The sequence below is a fragment of the Eretmochelys imbricata genome, chromosome 4 (genome assembly GCF_965152235.1).
Source record: "Eretmochelys imbricata isolate rEreImb1 chromosome 4, rEreImb1.hap1, whole genome shotgun sequence".
NCBI lineage: Eukaryota > Metazoa > Chordata > Testudines > Cheloniidae > Eretmochelys > Eretmochelys imbricata.
Genome location: NC_135575.1, coordinates 129,536,433 through 129,553,402, shown reverse-complemented (window position 1 = coordinate 129,553,402; position 16,970 = coordinate 129,536,433). Strand labels below are relative to the sequence as shown.

General features: G+C 37.8%; 1 protein-coding gene across 2 annotated transcripts in view; it reads left to right on the top strand.

Annotated features, from left to right (window-relative positions):
• UVSSA (UV stimulated scaffold protein A) overlaps positions 1-16,970 on the top strand; it is a 96,841-nt gene that overhangs the window by 28,460 nt on the left and 51,411 nt on the right. For both annotated transcript variants that reach the window (XM_077815954.1, XM_077815955.1), the window contains exon 8: positions 9,430-9,538. In XM_077815954.1, coding sequence (XP_077672080.1) covers positions 9,430-9,538 — 109 coding nt within the window. The remainder of the gene's footprint in view (positions 1-9,429; positions 9,539-16,970) is intronic.

Genomic DNA, 16,970 nt, shown 5'->3' with positions numbered 1-16,970 from the left:
CACTAACAATAGAACATCAGCCCCAGTACTAATAATCTGACTATCTCATTTATTGGCATCCAAGAATAGATGATAGTAGTAACAAATGTAACATTTGAAATATGTTAAAAATTGACATCTGTAGTTGCACAATGTGTGCATAATATGTAATACTCAAAGTAGCTTGTATTTAAGTTACTGATTATTTATAAGCACAGACATACATTGTCGTGTATGGTTATAAAAAGGTTTTAATGAAATGAGTTTGGAACAGTCTAAGCATTAGGTAAGTAGAACCAAACAAGTGCTAGCAAGGCCTTCCATATCATTCAACACCACTAATCATTTTGTTTTATATTACATTTTAGATAAGATATTAAAAAATTGGGGTCTTCTAAAAAGATGTCTGTGGGTAAGTTTTTTCCTTTTTCTCAGTCTGCAGAGCTAAGTTTCCTCTGAATAACAAAGGAATGAGAATAAATATTTAAAACCTTATATCAACTTTTTAAAAAGACGTTGGGGCCTTGAAAATTAAGTCCAGTGTTACTAAAACAAGCAGGGCTACTTAACCAGTGCTGCATGATACTGGAAAGCGTAGACGTTTCTCCTGTGGGGACAAGCAGGTATTTTTAGTCCTGGTCAGCTTTGAGTTATCAGACCTAAAACAGCTGCTTGGACTAGGAGTGAATATAGCCAGCCTTAAGCCTCATACGACTGCAAGTTTAAATACCTGCTGTTGTGTGATGCAGACTGAGGGGCAAAAATGAAAATGTTTTGGAGCTGTTTAAGAATGGCAGCTGTTTGGAATGTTAAAGTGTAATCAAAACAAAAAATGACTGTAAAAATGGAACCACCTTACTTCTTGCTCCCTGTATATTGAGTCAGATCTGCTGACTGACGTTAGTGACATGAGTTTTACTGCTTTTTACCAATGAAACGTCTCAGGAACTGTACTATGGGGTGGGCATACAATATTCACAGCAGTGGGCTCCAGGAGATGCATAATTAGCTTGTTCTCTAGCTCTGCAAGGATTTCAGACTAATCACCTCCTCACTCTACAAGGTTGCAAATGCTTCCTCTTAGAGTGGAGGATACAGTAGAAACTGCAAGGAGGACTTCGTGGGATTTCCTCGTATGATTATGCATGAGCTGACTTTCAAATTCCAGGTGGGGTTTGCAGCGCTAACAAATTAAAAAAAAAAAAACAGCTTGTTAAACTGACCCCATCTGCTCTGGAGTTATAGAGAAACATTAAATGTAGAACCGCACCATGCATCCTAAAGAGTCATTAGCTGGTAGAATTCAGACTTTATGGAAGTGAATTGTTTGGAGGGGCCAGAGTTGTTGTATTTGTTGGTGATAGTTAGCAAGGCTGGATTAACAGAGAAGCAACACATAGTTTTACTTTGTGAAGTAAATTTGTATTCATACTTGAATGAAGTAATTTGTATATAATGTGTATATAATGTGAATGAAACATTTCCGGCAACTGTGCTTGGGGCGTGCACACACCTACATTGGAATGGGTGTGTGGAACGCAGCTCGAAGAACAACAGTTACTGAAAGATTAGTAACCGTTTTTATTAGATTCTGAAACGTTAGGTTGCTGTAACTAAGAAACTGTTATGCACTCCATTGAATGTGAGCTTTATGAAAAATTCAGATTACACAAGTGATAACTTGGCTATTTTTTTTAAATGTACAACATTTAAAGCATTAAGTGTTCAGAAAGTGACTACTTCCATGACTCCTACCCAAGACATACTGAACTCTGTCACTTTACAGCATTTCCCTAAAATAACTGTTTTGTTAAACCCACCAATATTCCTGATGGCGTGCATTTGCTGACCTACATTGCACAGTAAATGAATAATCTAGTACATCTGAAAACTATGTATGCTTAATTCATCTGAATCATGCATCACTAGGATATAAGATAGAAAAACACTTTAACTACTGTACTTCGTCAGGGAGAAAGAAAAAGAAAAACCACATTGTAATGGAGTCTCTTGTGTTGCGGTGTGCATTAACAATGTAATGTGAAGACTCACCAACACTGTACCTTTTGCTTTACTGCTGGGTCTGAAGTGTATCCCCTTAAACATCCATTTCCAGCTCCTGAGCAATTCAAAATAGTATGAAAAGGGCATTCCCAAACAATCTTGTATCAAGTTGCCCAGATTTGCCTGCTTACTGTTGAGCAAATACAAATGGAAAAGGAATAAGCAGGGATGCTTTTGCTGATAAGCACAAAATGCAGTGTTTGGCTAGGCTTCAGATATAATTTGCAGTCATTTGAATTTGTATTCAAACCTTGGTGTATTTTTCCCCCTCAGAAATGTTGCTTTTCTAACAGCTTATATTTATCTAGCACTACAGTCATCAGAGGAAAAATCAAACATGATTTTGAAATATGACAAAATTTCAGCATTGATATTTCTGTTTCAACATGTTTTAGAGGATACAAAAGGGTGGGGATAGAAATGAAGTTAAAAAAGGCTTTCCCAATAAAATATGTTTTGAGGATTATGTTTCATTGTCAGTTATTTAAAAAAGGGGTTTTTTTTTACTTTGTGACCAGTGATTGTGTATTTGTTGCAGAAAACATCCCTGTCCCTCGTTTATGATTACTTAATTATATTGTATGTTGTTCTTGTGGCTGTATACAAAATGTGTTTCTTTATGTTGCGCCTTAAAATGGGTTCCACTGTGATAAGTATTATAGTTCCTTGGCCAAAATCTTCTGACCTCTAGAAAAAATGTGTAGTTGGCTGTGAGTAGATGCACATGAGATATTGGCATGGTGGAATAATTTGCAAGATCTTCCAGTGAGAGTATTAGCATATAAATAGCAGATGCAATGACGACCATCACAGCTGAGTACATTTAATTTTTAGTTTATAAGATAGAATGGGTTTTTAAATACATAGCCATCAAGCCTGCTGAAAGACAAATGAAGTTTAGAGTTCACTTGTCGGAGGATGCCTTACATCATTTTTTTTAAAAAAGGGAAACAGAGACACATAAAACAGAGCACAAGTGATTTCTAGGATGAGAAGTAATTGAGATTGCAAACCAAGTTAATTAGACCATACAAAATTTATTTAATGATCCCAGCTTGTAGTTTGCAAGCAGTGTTTTAGCGAGTAAGTAGATACAGCTTCTTTACGTGTTGTCTTTTTTCTTTCCTTTCTAAAATAATTAGTAACTACTGTACATTTAGTTTTATAAACTGATTGTATTCTATATTTTAGACATTGTATTGCTTGTTTAAGTATGAATGTGGAGACTCCGTTTTCTAAATCCTCTTAATGTAGGGGGATCAATATAAAACTGAGAAAAGGACCAAAGGCTTCATATCTTGCAAAAGTATTTTGTTGCAGGTTGTTTTGTATTTGTGTAGTTTGTTAGCATTTAGGATAAATGAGCAATGCATGTAACTGGATGGGTGATTATAGTAAGATACATTAACTCATTGGATGCACAGTAGGGCATAGGCTAAAAAGTAGAGAGGAGTCGAGATGAGATTTCAGCCGGCACACTATATCTTGTTTTGGGCTTTTATTTTGTAAAAGAGGCCTCAGGAAGGAAGCTTCTGATTATTTTTTTTCCCTGCTAGAGAAGGACCAAGTACACTTAGCTAACTAACTACATAAGTCAGCACTGCTTTAACCTACTGCCATTGAACATGTAGTAGAATTGACAAGACATCCATTTTTCTATCACATTCCTAACATTCTGAACAGATACAGTAGGAAATATTTCCCTGTGGCCTATGGACTTGGAAGTTGGCTTCACTAAAACCAACACTATTCTGGAAGGGAGGGTCTATTCAGGAATTCTGTCATTTTAGAAAAATGCTACTTTATCAGTTGGTTGAATATTATAAAAATAATATAAATTTTTAAATGTAAATTAATTTAGTGTTTACAAAAGATGGATTGACAATATTCATTTGAAATAATTAATTTATCCACAGAACATGTATATCATGAGCAATAACAGTTACAAACATCCCTACCCTGCCTCTTAAACATACGTTAGCTCTATATTTGAGGGACTATCCTGTAGTATAAGAGAAGGTAGTTTACTCTCCATTACCCTTCAGATCTGGCTACTATGTTGATACTGACAACAAGGATGCCAATTGTGATGATGGCTTTTGTGATGTGGTCTCTTCTTGACTGAGAACACAGATATTTTACCTCGTTCATCGATCACCTGTTGTTTGGTAACCACTTTTGGTGACTGCTGACCTTAGTGGGGATTTAATTCTGTGGCCTAGAAGGGAAAAGCTTTATATTCCAGTATCCATCACCTGAGCTTATGTTATATTTCTGCTCAGATATTGAGGAGCACAAGAAGTAGCACACAGATTCCTGATCTGCTTGCATCAACACTCGGTAATTTATCAGTTTTGTTTGATTCATATACATTATGTTTTGAATTTTTTTTAAAGTGTCTGAACTTATCTGCCATGAATTCCAAAAGGCATGTATTTCAGTGAATCGCACCATTTAAAATGACAGGTTTCAGAGTAGCAGCCGTGTTAGTCTGTATTCGCAAAAAGAAAAGGAGTACTTGTGGCACCTTAGAGACTAACCAATTTATTTGAGCATAAGCTTTTGTGAGCTACAGCTCACTTCATCGGATGCATTCAGTGCATTCAGTCCACCGAATGCATCTGGTGAAGTGAGCTGTAGTTCACGAAAGCTTATGCTCAAATAAATTTGTTAGTCTCTAAGGTGCCACAAGTACTCCTTTTCTTTTTACCATTTAAAATGTTAATTTAAATGTATATCCTTGTGAGCTAATCGGATTCTTGGTAGTTTGAGGCTGCCATCGTTAAGAAATTAATCCAATTTAAAACTGGTTGCCAAAATTTACATTTCTTATTGCAAAAAAAGTGGAGAAGCAACATTAGAATGGTTCACATTTCATAAAGCATTGATGCTGTTCGGTCTGGGTGCAACAAAAGGACTGTGTGGAATAAATGCTCTTAGCAGGTGCTGTGGAAATGGAATTTATATCAGTGACTTCTCTGACTAAAGTACTGTTGCTGGGGAGTTCTCATCTGACTGAGTCAATTGTAGTGGAATGGAAGGAGAACAAAATTGCATAAAGGGAATGATATAGATGTAATTTTCTTCATTCCACTTGTGTTAAGAAGTAACTAGTCAATAATACCTCAAACTTTTGAATTTCTAACTGCGATTAACCTCACTACATATTTGAAAACCAAAAGGAAGATAGAGCTGCTTTTTAAAATGATATAAAAATAAACATGTTATGTCTGTTAAGAAGGAAAAGGAGGCTTAATTCCTGATAGTTAACTAAGCAGTTAAATATTTTTACAGGAAAACTAAATTTAATAAAAGTCCCCAGTGAAATTCAAGAGTGCAAACAATAAGCATAATATTTTATGAAAATGACCCCCATATTTAAAATCTGGCATTATATGTTATGCATTGTAGCACCAAGTCCACATCTACCTTTTAGAAAATTAAAACACATAAATTCTGTTTAGTGTTTGATATGCACTGCACTAGCTGAAAGCCATAATGCCCCTAAAACCTTGGGTTGCTTTTCACCTTTCATAAATTCCTGGGTAGATTCTATACAAAAAATAATTTTCAGCTCCGTGGCTCATTGTTATTCAAACTTGATTGATCGTCGTCATTTACTCAGTGAGGAAGTTAAGTGCTCCTGTCATTTCCGAAGAGTATAATTGGGACGTTTCACAGGTCAGCGGTAGTGACAGGTTTCCCTTTTGATTAGTGTTAGACTGATAACAAAAATTACAGTTTCCTATGATTAATGTTTCCTATAGTACCTAAATGTGCAGTTCATGGATTGTACCTAAACAAAGCGAATTTGCATCTGATTATGCCTTTTCACAGCAGGGCTTTTTATGTGCCTCGAAGTTTTTGAGATCATCCAGGTATACAAGGATGTTGCTCCTGGTTCAGTTTTTAAGTCAGCCATGTGTGATATGCAGGTTGTTTGGTGAAGCCTCTTCATAGCTAAGTTTCTCAAGCAATATAGAGGCTATAAAACAAACAAAGCAATGGAAATTTAAAGTTAAGACAAGTTACGTGTCCTGAAGTCTTGCCTAGGTTTTGCAATATATATAATGTATGTAAGTATTTGAACTAAAATGTCTCCAATATCCTAGACACAATGTAGTGGATTTAGGATAGATTATCAGCCTTAACTAAGTTTTTCTTTACCTTCTGTTAGTTTACCAGTATTTCCCTCTTCCCTAAACTTGCTTCTCTTAGTGACTTTATGTACTTTTAACACTGGCAAAAAGTTTTTAATCAAAAGCACAGAAGTCCACTGAAATTCTCCCCCTCGTTCCCCCCCTCCCGTCCCCCACTCCTAGAACATAACAATTAAATAAATCCATGGTAGTTCCTATTTTATTTTTGATTTTTCACATTTTGCACAACCAAATTCTAGACTGAGACCATCTATAACAAGTTTTAGTTTGGTTTAATTTGTTTTATAGCTGACTTAGAAATAGGAACTGAGAGTAGAAAGTTTGACACAATCATATCTCTAGCAGGACAAACAGGCAGCTCTAACTAGCTAGAAGAGACTAATTTGCTCCTGTCTCCTAAATTGTCTTTAACAAGTAGAAAAGGAAAAAAAAATAGAACTTTGAAGCCAGACTGCTAACAAACTAGTTCCTTTTCAGTCTCCCAACTGCTCGTGTTGTGCTGAAAGCAAAACCCTACAATATTTCTCTTTCTAAAGGCCAGCTGAAAGGTCTTCTAAAAGCTTGCAATTTAAAAATTGATGTGCCTCTTTGGTAATTAACTAACCCAGTCTCTTGGTGTATTTCTGTTTAGCTGTAGAGCACTTGACCCTTTCTCTGTTGGAACTGCAGTTTGACTTCCAGTCTGGGCCATGAGAGGTCAGATGCAGCATGTGTCTGTCTTGGCCACACCAGGCAGGGAAGAACTGCTTCTTTCCTTAAGATGAGGAGGAATGATTGCAGTGGGAAGTGAAAAGTAATTTAAAACTCAGAGCCCTCCAGCATGCCTAGAGTATGACAACTCTTTGTCTGCTGATTAGAAGTAGTGATGGTGTGGCCAATGGGACGTCCATGGTTGTAGCTATGTATTGTTGACTTCATGGCTGGTTTCAAACAAGTTTCTGGGAATTAATATTAAACCAAAAAATAATTAGGGGGAAAAAGGTACTGTTTGGTTATGATGCACTTGATAAATCTACTGTCCTTTAGGTCTTTTTAAAATTTAGGACTGTCGTGTTCTGTGGAAAGAGTCAATTAAGAAACAAAGAATTCGTCCTCTAAATTTCACTTACTGAAGGGTAAATTGCAGTGTCCACAGCAACTGAACATTTTGTGTTAGCAATGAGCTTCAGTGTAGCTTATAAGCAATACTGATGCAAAGTTTTGCTAAGTTTGTTGGTTTTTAATATACTCAGTAGGCTGAGGTTTGGTTTCCAGATGTTTTTGGCTTCAGAATCTCAGTATGATTTAGAGGAACTCAAGTGTGCAGCTGTGACACACGATTAGATTAGTGAATTACATTGGTAAAATTCTGCTGCAGGGGGAAATTGCTTCTTCCTCCTGTGCTCTCTACAACTAGTAGTTGATATGAATACCTGCATGAGAGCAGTAAGTGCAGTGGGAAGGACATTAAAAGGGATAATCCATGATGGGAAAAAATTATGATAGGTGATCTAATCACCTATTTCTCTGTTGCTTTTGTTTACTTCTGGGAACTTGAATAAGTGTGATTGTGAGTTCTGTGGTAAGACTGTTCATTTAATGGATCCTTTGCATTGTTTCCCAAACCCATAAAAACATGTAGGAAAACTACAATAACTCGTTCGTTCTGTGATGTGTAAATCTCTTAAAATCTCCCCAAATTGGGCAAGAGAAATACAATATTAGTGATTGGCAGCATTGCTGTCTTTTTAAGAGACTGCCAGGATTTGCGGATTTTATAAGTTAGCCATACAAATTCTCATCGAAGGAGGGGCAGATTGTTTTTGCCCAGATAATAATTTTGTGGGGAAAATGTATTGGTAGTTGTATGTGAAAGAAAGAAAGGCATTGGAGGAAGGTTGTAACGTCTCATTGACATACTCACGGCAAAAATTAGCTGAAATAAAATTTAGGAAGCTGATAGCCTCTAATAGGGTTAGTTGCTTTGATTAATTGATAGGAACTACATTTTTATTTTTCAACTACTCTTAAATATCCCATTCTATGTATAATATGGGCTGTACACATATATTTTAAAAATCCCAATAATTTCAGTTCCTTAGATTCTACATAGTAAAGTTTGCAACCTAATGATGTAGTTGTTTAGGGTCTTTCAAATCAGATAAGATATTTATGTATTGCAAGTATTTTTATTTTAAAGCTGCTGTCAAAAAGTAAATACAGTAGAATCCCTTTTAATTGAATCCCACTTAATCAAGCCACAGTCTTATATCCCAATCTCCCATATCTACTGCAGACTTCACTACAGTCTGGGTTCTCAGACTGATATGAAGTGAAGGCCCTTGGCCTGCTGAAAAGAATTGTTCCTAATGTTGGCTGGATTCTTAATGCAATCATATATCCCCTAAACAAAGTGATGCAAACAACACACCTGTTGGCTTTTAAGAATGGCTTGCTTTATTGGAGTTGTATTAGTTTCAGCATGGCTCTTTTAAAATTGTCTGGCCAGTATCCTCTAAACTAGTGAAACCATTGTGAATGTGGATGCCCTCTTCAGACAAATTGGGTATATAATTATCTTATTTTAAGATCCAGGGTCTCTAGGGACTATTTAAAATATCCATCTATCTATTCATCCATCTATCTATCTAATCATTTGATAGCTGAGCAACATGCCTCAGTAATTCCCAGAGTAGACTCCAGCTCTGTAGAGGAGGAGGAGGAGAAGCACAGTAAAATGGCATGGCATTAAGGCAAGTTTGAATGTCTTCGATTTTATCAGAGTTGAGGCTGCCAGCCCATCCTTTGCTCATCCTATTTGGCCTGTTGTATGTGTTGGGGAGGCGTACACAGTGGGTGATCTTACATAACATGTGCTGAATGAGCTGAACCACCAAAACTAGGGTAGGCATTGATAAGGCTCTCTATCACTTGCTCACTAAGTCAAGATCTTAATGTTGTTTTAACGTTTTTTTTTTTTATTTTATAGTTTCACACTTTCTCACACTTCACCAACTGTGTGTCTTCTAATGGATAAGCAAACCTTTAAAGAAGATATCTCTTAGGGATTGAAGATGGCTTTAGAGATGAAATGTAAAACAAGGGGTCTAATCTTAGATGATGATTGAATACATAATTAGGGAAATGCTTTTGGCTCAGAGGAGCCTCAGTGGTGGGCTGTCTGCTAATATTTTCAATATGAAGGGGGAAAAAAATGGTCTCATTTTTCTGTATTTTTTCCCTGTAGATGAAAGTGTCCGACACTGAAGATGATGAAGATGAAGATGAATTTGTGGAGGTCCCTGAGAAGGAAGGTTATGAGCCCCACATTCCAGACCACCTGCGTAAGGAATATGGTAAGTTTGCCCAGCTGTGAAAAGCTTTATCCCTGCATGTTACTGCTGCAGTAAAGTAAATAAACAGCCATTATGAAGTAATAAAGTGATCAGTGGTGTGGGTAATCTCTCTGACTGCTGTGAGGAAGTCATTACATAGATAGGGGAGCAGCGATTGGCTCTAGATAAACAAATACTTTCTAGGAGGAGAAGCAACTGAGACCAGGAGCTTATTTCATTCAGCCATGTTCCACTATAATTTAGAGACAGAAGCTGCTCTGTGTGTGTGTGTGCATGTGTGCTAAAAAAAGATATTTATTTACTCAGAATAGGGTGGTAGGAGAGTATAATTGTAAACAACCATGGCTTAGAAATACTGAGGATGGTTTGGTGAAACAGGATAGGATTTTGTGCTGCTCGCTGCAATTATAGCATCTGCAGGCACACAGCCACTTAACACCCTGAAGGTGGTTAAATGTGGCCCACAACCTAGCCCCTCTCTCCAATGTGGGTGTCATTGTAACAAAAGGTTAAGTGGAGCTCAGCCTCTCAGTAGTTTGTTGTAGTGTCACTAAGGAAATCCTAGATGACAAACAAAATATAATCTTCAGCGTGGTAGCCGTGTTAGTCTGTATCAGCAAAAAGAATGAGTAGTACTTGTGGCACCTTAGAGACTAACAAATTTATTGGGGCATAAGCTTTTGTGGGCTAAAATCCACTTCATCGGATGCATGCAGTGGAAAATACAGTAGGAAGACTCCATGCATCCAGTCTTGTTCTTGTCTGTTTCATTTAAATTTAGCATCCCACTTTTCCAAACATATTCTAAAGCTTTTTGAAATAAATGAGTATTTGTAAAGTGTACCTATAAAGTTGACAGGTGAGTTACCAAAAAAAGTTGATCTAAAACCGTTACATTCCAGTACATTATTCCTTGTCCTTCCCAGGTAATGCTTCATAAGTGTCTGGAGTTTTACTTCTCTGTAACATTGGGCATTTTAAGCATCAGAAGCTTTTGGTATAGAGGGAAATGCTGCCATCAAGTTTAAAAGTTAAAAATCCTTGGCAGTGTAATAAGTTTTTTGTTCCTGCCTCACATTGCTGCTGATCGTGAGACTGACTAAAAATGGTGCTATGTTATCCTAGAACGTGTTGTGTGAGTGTTTTTTTACACTCTTCTTCATGTAATTTTTTAAAACTTCTGTGTAATTTGAGCTGTAGGGAAGTCAATCTACAGCTTTTTAATGTAGAAAGCCAAATCTTTTTCTCTTTGGTAATACTAAGGTGTGTGCATCAATGTTCTCTTAAATTTTTTCCATCCATGTGCAGAATGAATTTTGTTATGTGCACTAATATCGAGGTAATGTGTGGATGTGCACCACCAGTAGAAACAAAAAACCTAGATATAATACATATTTTTAAAAAGTTACCATAGGGATAATTAGTCCATCCAAGACAGGTTAGGCATTTTAGAACTCACTACTCAAAGAATTAAATGTAAGCGTAAGAGAGAAATAAAAACGATGAAATGCATAGACCAGTCAAAAAACTGTGTGTACTGCAGGAAGTATCAAGAAGTAACAACAATAATAATACAGGTATGTGTTGGGAGGGAGCGTGAAAGACTCTGTGTGATAGAGACACACTGTGTGTGTGTGTGTGTGTGTGACAGACACACGCGCTGCCTCTTTAATTATGCTGCCTCTTTAAGTAGATTGGCATTCACCAGTCTGAAGCCTGCTTTTTCAGACACAGCAGCAGCTGCCAGCAAGCTCCTTCCCACATCCCTGTCGTGCCCCCCTCCCCAGTGGAGATGGGGTACAGGGGAGGGGGACACCCTGACATCAGCGGCCCCCCCGTCTCCTCCCCTGCTCTGCACTGCAAGCAGGAGGCTCCCGGGAGCCAGGGGCTCCAAGGCAGAGGGCAGGAGCAGCACAGCAGCAGGCGGGACAGGCACATGAAGTGAGTGGCACTTGGTAGACTGCTGGGCAGCTGCGCAACTTAGAGGGAATTTAGGTGTGCATATATAAATCGAGAAACTGGCAATTAGAGTGACCTTTTACTTGTGACTGTCTCATACCACGAAGATTGACTACAGTGTGTGGGAGGTCTGCAGTAGTTAACAAAGTCAGCTCAAGGAAACCTCAAAATATCAAGACATGCTCGTGAGGCCTCAAACAGGATGAGATCCCCATTGTGCTAGATAAGCATCTATGAAGATGCAGACCGTACCTTGGAGAGCTCACGATACTAAACCCAGTGCTGTATGACGGGTGGGCAAGAGGGAGACAATCAAATATTTACAATATTTATATATATGATATCCATTTTTATAAATGTTAGTGTAAGTACATCAGTCAGTAAATAATCACTTGCCCCAACTGCCTCTCAACTTAGCTATATAAATATTGGCTCATTCTGAGTAGGGATTGTAGTACTAGTGAGCCTTGAGAATGGACTTGAAGGAGAGGATTTGCACTAGGGATGATGGGGAGTCTGGTGTATTTTGCCTTGACTGTACCAAGCACTGGAACTTGGCTTCCATGTGTGGTTTAACAGCAGCCTGAAGATTCTTAGCATAATATATAAAAAGTCAGTTTAATCCTCACCACCTTCTACTCCAAGTGCAAAGCTCATGACTTCATCCTGGCCTCCTCTATCATAAACACATAGCAGTGTGTTCATTGAACCCCGCAAAACAATGCCATATTGAAACAAAACAGTTGCACACACAATTCTTCCTGTGGGAAGAGGATGAGAGAATGAACAAATTACACGTTACAGATGTTAGTCACATCATTTAATATACTTACTGGAAGGTGCTCAGATACTGCATTGATGAGAATTTATATAGAATAGAATAATCCGTTCCTTATTTCTATATATAATGTTGCAAATAAAAAGATACTCTTCTACTTTTTTTTTAACTGAAGAACCAAAATGACAATTGCCCCTTTCTTCCCAAATCTCACAGTGATATTATGCATGTATATAAATCTGGGTAGAAGCTAAGGGACATACTTAGTATGAACTTCATAAACCTTTATTTGATTTTCTTTTAAAAGTTTGTTCTTAGCAATTATTATTTCTGTTGTGTTCCTGAGAGAATATGAGCTCCTTCTCTGGTGGATAAAATTACTGTTTTAAGGCCCCAATTCAAGAAACAATCCTTATTCAGAAAAGCTCTTAAGCACATGGGGATGGATGAAAACATATACTTAAGTGCATTTGTAACTTACTGGGCCAAACTGCTCTGTTTCCATTGTGTAACTGTGGAGTAATCATGTTGACTTCAGTGGAATGACTTTGGATTTACAACAGTGTAACTGAAAACTGCATCTGCTCCACTGAGTTCAAATCTTGTTGGGCTTATATTTTTAATCAAAAGATTCTAAAAGTTAAATCTCCCGGTGACATGGTTCACTTTTCTAAATCAGAAAAGGCCTGATCAAAAACAATTTATATGCACTAAAGGGCCAACTTAGTATAAGTATTATATATATAGCCCAGATTTGTAAAGGTATTTAGGCATTGCCCTATTTACACTTGCTGTGCTCAGCATTGCAACACCTATGTCTGATTTTCAAAATAAATTTAGGTACTTAGGAGCCAAAATCTCATTGACAATTGATAGGATTTAAACCCTTAAGTGCCTAAATCACTTTTGGAAATGAGACACAGGGTCCCAAATCAGTTAGGTGTTGCAATGCTGAGTAAATCAATACCTAAATACCTTTACACATCTGGGCCTAAAAGAATAAATCGTGTGCTTTGTATAGATATGGGATGTGAAAGCAGGAGACTCAACTGTGATGAAGGGTTAAATATTTAACTAAATATAGACATTTGTTTATTCCAGATACAAAAGGGTCAAAATCATCCCTGGTGAACTCTATTGAAATCAATTGAATTACCCCAGCTTTATACAGCTGAAGGGTTATTTTGCTAGCTTAGTTTTTAATTCATGTGAAATGCTTTGCATATAGGAAACAATGGAATTTTACATCTCAGTTCAGAAGTCTAATATATTTGGAATCTCTTAACTACAGCATATTACACCTTCAATTTTAAATACACTCTTGCTGTTCTACAGACAGTCTGAATAATTTAAAGGTTTCCTCCCCCCAACCCCCCGGCCTTGATTCTGCACCTGAATAAACAATGAAAGTCGAATAGCTCCTCAAATTAATATTTTATGTTATGTAATAAAACAAAGATGTAATACACAACCACTGAAATTTATAAAATGGTAATTGAAATGTCATATCAAAAAGTCAGTTAATTCTCTTTCATTTCTCTTTGGGAAAATGAAAGTATTTACCAGTGAAATGAATTGCAACTTCAAATACCATTTTTGGTTACAAATTTATATTTGTTGCTCCACTGAGATCTAAAAAGTTTTTGTGCCAAGGGAAAATTTACTTTGGAGAGAGTATATAGATATAAATTTTGCAACCCCAAAAAGTTACAATAATATTTAATGGCTAAGATAAGGACCTGAGTTTTATCATGGAACTGTAGGCTGAGGGGAGAAATAGACAAGTCAATTTGAATCTCCATGTGTAAGATGAAATGTAAATTTGTTAAAAGAATTTAGGTGATTAGGTAACTGAAGTGTGAAGATATAACCCATTAGGGGTGTCATGCCAAATTAGCATTACCAGACTTTTAACGACCTCCCATTTGTATAATCCCTATTTACACTTGCACCTGATGTCTGTAGTGGGACAAGGGGCCAGCCATTTTGCAGTATCACAGAGTTATTCTAAATGCATGTTGTTAAAAGAAAAATGTCAAACACTTGTATAATAAGACACCCCAGATTGTGTGTTCATCTAGAAAAGACACACAAGTTCAAATGAAAAGGAATTAATACAGAAAATTACCAGTATAACTATTAGAATTGGTTTTGATACTTTTTATTGAAAATATTATCACTGCTATTGACTTATATTCTTTCTTCAAATGACTTCTGCTCATCCTCCACAAGAGGATTGAGCCACAGTGCCAGGATAGTGTGGCAAAGCTTGTTCTATTACCATGCATGCTGTTCCTGTTGTGTGGATAATGGACTTCAGTCTCCAGGACTACATATCCTTTTTGTTGCCCTCCGCTGGATTGTCTCCAATTTGTCCACATCCTTTCTGTAGTGGGGGGCCCAAAACTGGATGCAGTGCTCCAGATGTGGCCTCACTAGTGCCGAATAGAGGGGAATAATCGCTTCCCTTGATTGGCTGGCAGTGCTCCTACTAATGCAGCCCAATATGCCATTAGCCTTCTTGACAACAAGGGCACACTGTTGACTCATATCCAGCTTCTCGTCCACTGTAATCCCCAGGTCCTTTTCTGCAGAACTGCCGCTTAGGCGGTCAGTCCCTAGCTTGTAACAGTGCATGGTATTCTTCCATCCTAAGTGCAGGACTCTGCACTTGTCCTTGTTGAACCTCATCAGATTTCTTTTGGCCCAATCCTCTAATTTGTCTAGGTCACTCTGGGCCCTATCCCAAGGCTGCTGACCAGTTTCAATATATGAAGGCAGATGCTCTTGATAGTGTGGAATTTTATAGAGAGAACAAGATCCTTAAAGCTCTTTTATTTCTTCCCCCCCCCCCCCCCCCCCCCCGGCATTACCTCAGACTTGCCTGGTTTCAACTTTAGCTAAATGCTGATTTTGGCTAGGCAACAAAGATATTTGGGTTGTGCTGCTTGCTTATGACACAAAGCAGATGTCGAGCTGGATGTTGTCTGCATAATGCTAGCACTTCAGTCCATGTTATCTTGTCAGCCCCTCTAGTGGCTTTGTAGAGATGATTGATGAATAATATGGGGGGACAGAATTAGGCCTCTGGGGATCTTTAGAGGTCTAGGAATGGTTTCCCATTCAGATTCTTTGGATTTAAGATAGCTCTTTGCAAAGACTTCTGATGAATTCTTTGATTTCCCCCACCCCCCCAAATCTGTAAAAATTTTTTTTACTCTGTTTTTACGTAGTTGGCTTTCCTTAATGGTCTCAATGAATAAAGTCTTCAACACTAGACTCCTTCTTTATCTTCGGAGATTCAGCTTCAAACATAGTTTCATTGAGTTTAAGGCCAGAATAGGCCATTAGTTTTATCTAGTGTGACTTCATGCATATCATAAGCCTTTTCATTTCACCTGTTTCCCTCCCCTGTATTAAGCCTGGTAACTTCAGTTACTGCCTTTTTAGTCCTCTGGAAACTAAATAGTTGTGTTCCACAGGCAGAGACTGAGGCACCATCAGTGCCCCGAGGCCCTTGCAATAGCAGGGAATTTATTAGGTGATATGTTCCTAGGTGATCCTAGCAGGCGATCCATGCCCTGTGCTGCAGAGGAATACAAAAAATCAGCCACGTGCTTGCCAATCTGACTTGTGGGGAAAATTCCTTTCTGGCCTTTTGTCTGCTGATTAGTTAGACCCTGAGCACGTGAGCAAGACACACCAGCCACACATCTGAGAGAGGTTTCTCTTTGCCACCTCAGAACACCAGTCCACCCCAATCAGTATCCCATTTCTAGCTGTGGCAAAACCCTCCTCCACAGATTACAGTGGTGCATTGGGGGGACTTCCTCCTGACCCTTGCAGGCAACTGGCTGAAGCCCCAAAGCATAAATTAGATTAGTCATTATTATGCACATGTGCATTATACATATTGTATGCGACTTATTTGTAATCCCTGAAGCCAGGATTGCCCAGTTTTGATCGTTTAAAATTTTTGAAGAGCATAAGGATCAAGCCTTAATTTGCATATACAGTAAAATTATTTTAACAAAAATAAATGCACACTATCGCCTTTGTTTTCTTATCTTCCTTTTTAGATGGCTAAAATTGCTTGTTTCAGTACAGCAACAGCAAAAATGAAAATATGCAGTTGATCAACTTGGTCCACACCTTACAATTTTAGGGAAAAAGTAGTTATAAACCACATTTGGGATCCTATGGGCTGTACTTGGTGTGGGTTTACTTTTCCCCCCATATCCATTCTATATTAGATGTGCACATATTTATTAAACTCATCTAACAGAACCCCACATCTAGTGGGTGAATTTTGTTAAACATTCTGCCTAAAATGAAGATCCAAGTGTTAGGTGAACTGGAGTAAGGGAGCTCTGTCTCCACTTCCTTTTTCAGGCTCAGATTCAGGAAAGCACATGCTTTAGCTAACTTCCAGTAGGGATGCTTTGTTGAGTCAGGGACTCAGTCACTAAAGGATTGTATATTCTCCATGTAACACAATTTGTTTAGCTAATATCCTAGGTCTAATATGCTGTGAATCTTGAGTTTCATTCTTGGGATCTGGACTTCATAAGTCTTATTTTTCCTCAGTTGAGTGTAGATGCATTACAAAACTCAAAATCCTCCTTCCCAGGCTCAATGATCCTGCCCTGTGTACCTCAAGACTAGGAGCTGCACAGGGGATGTCTCAGTGCCCCT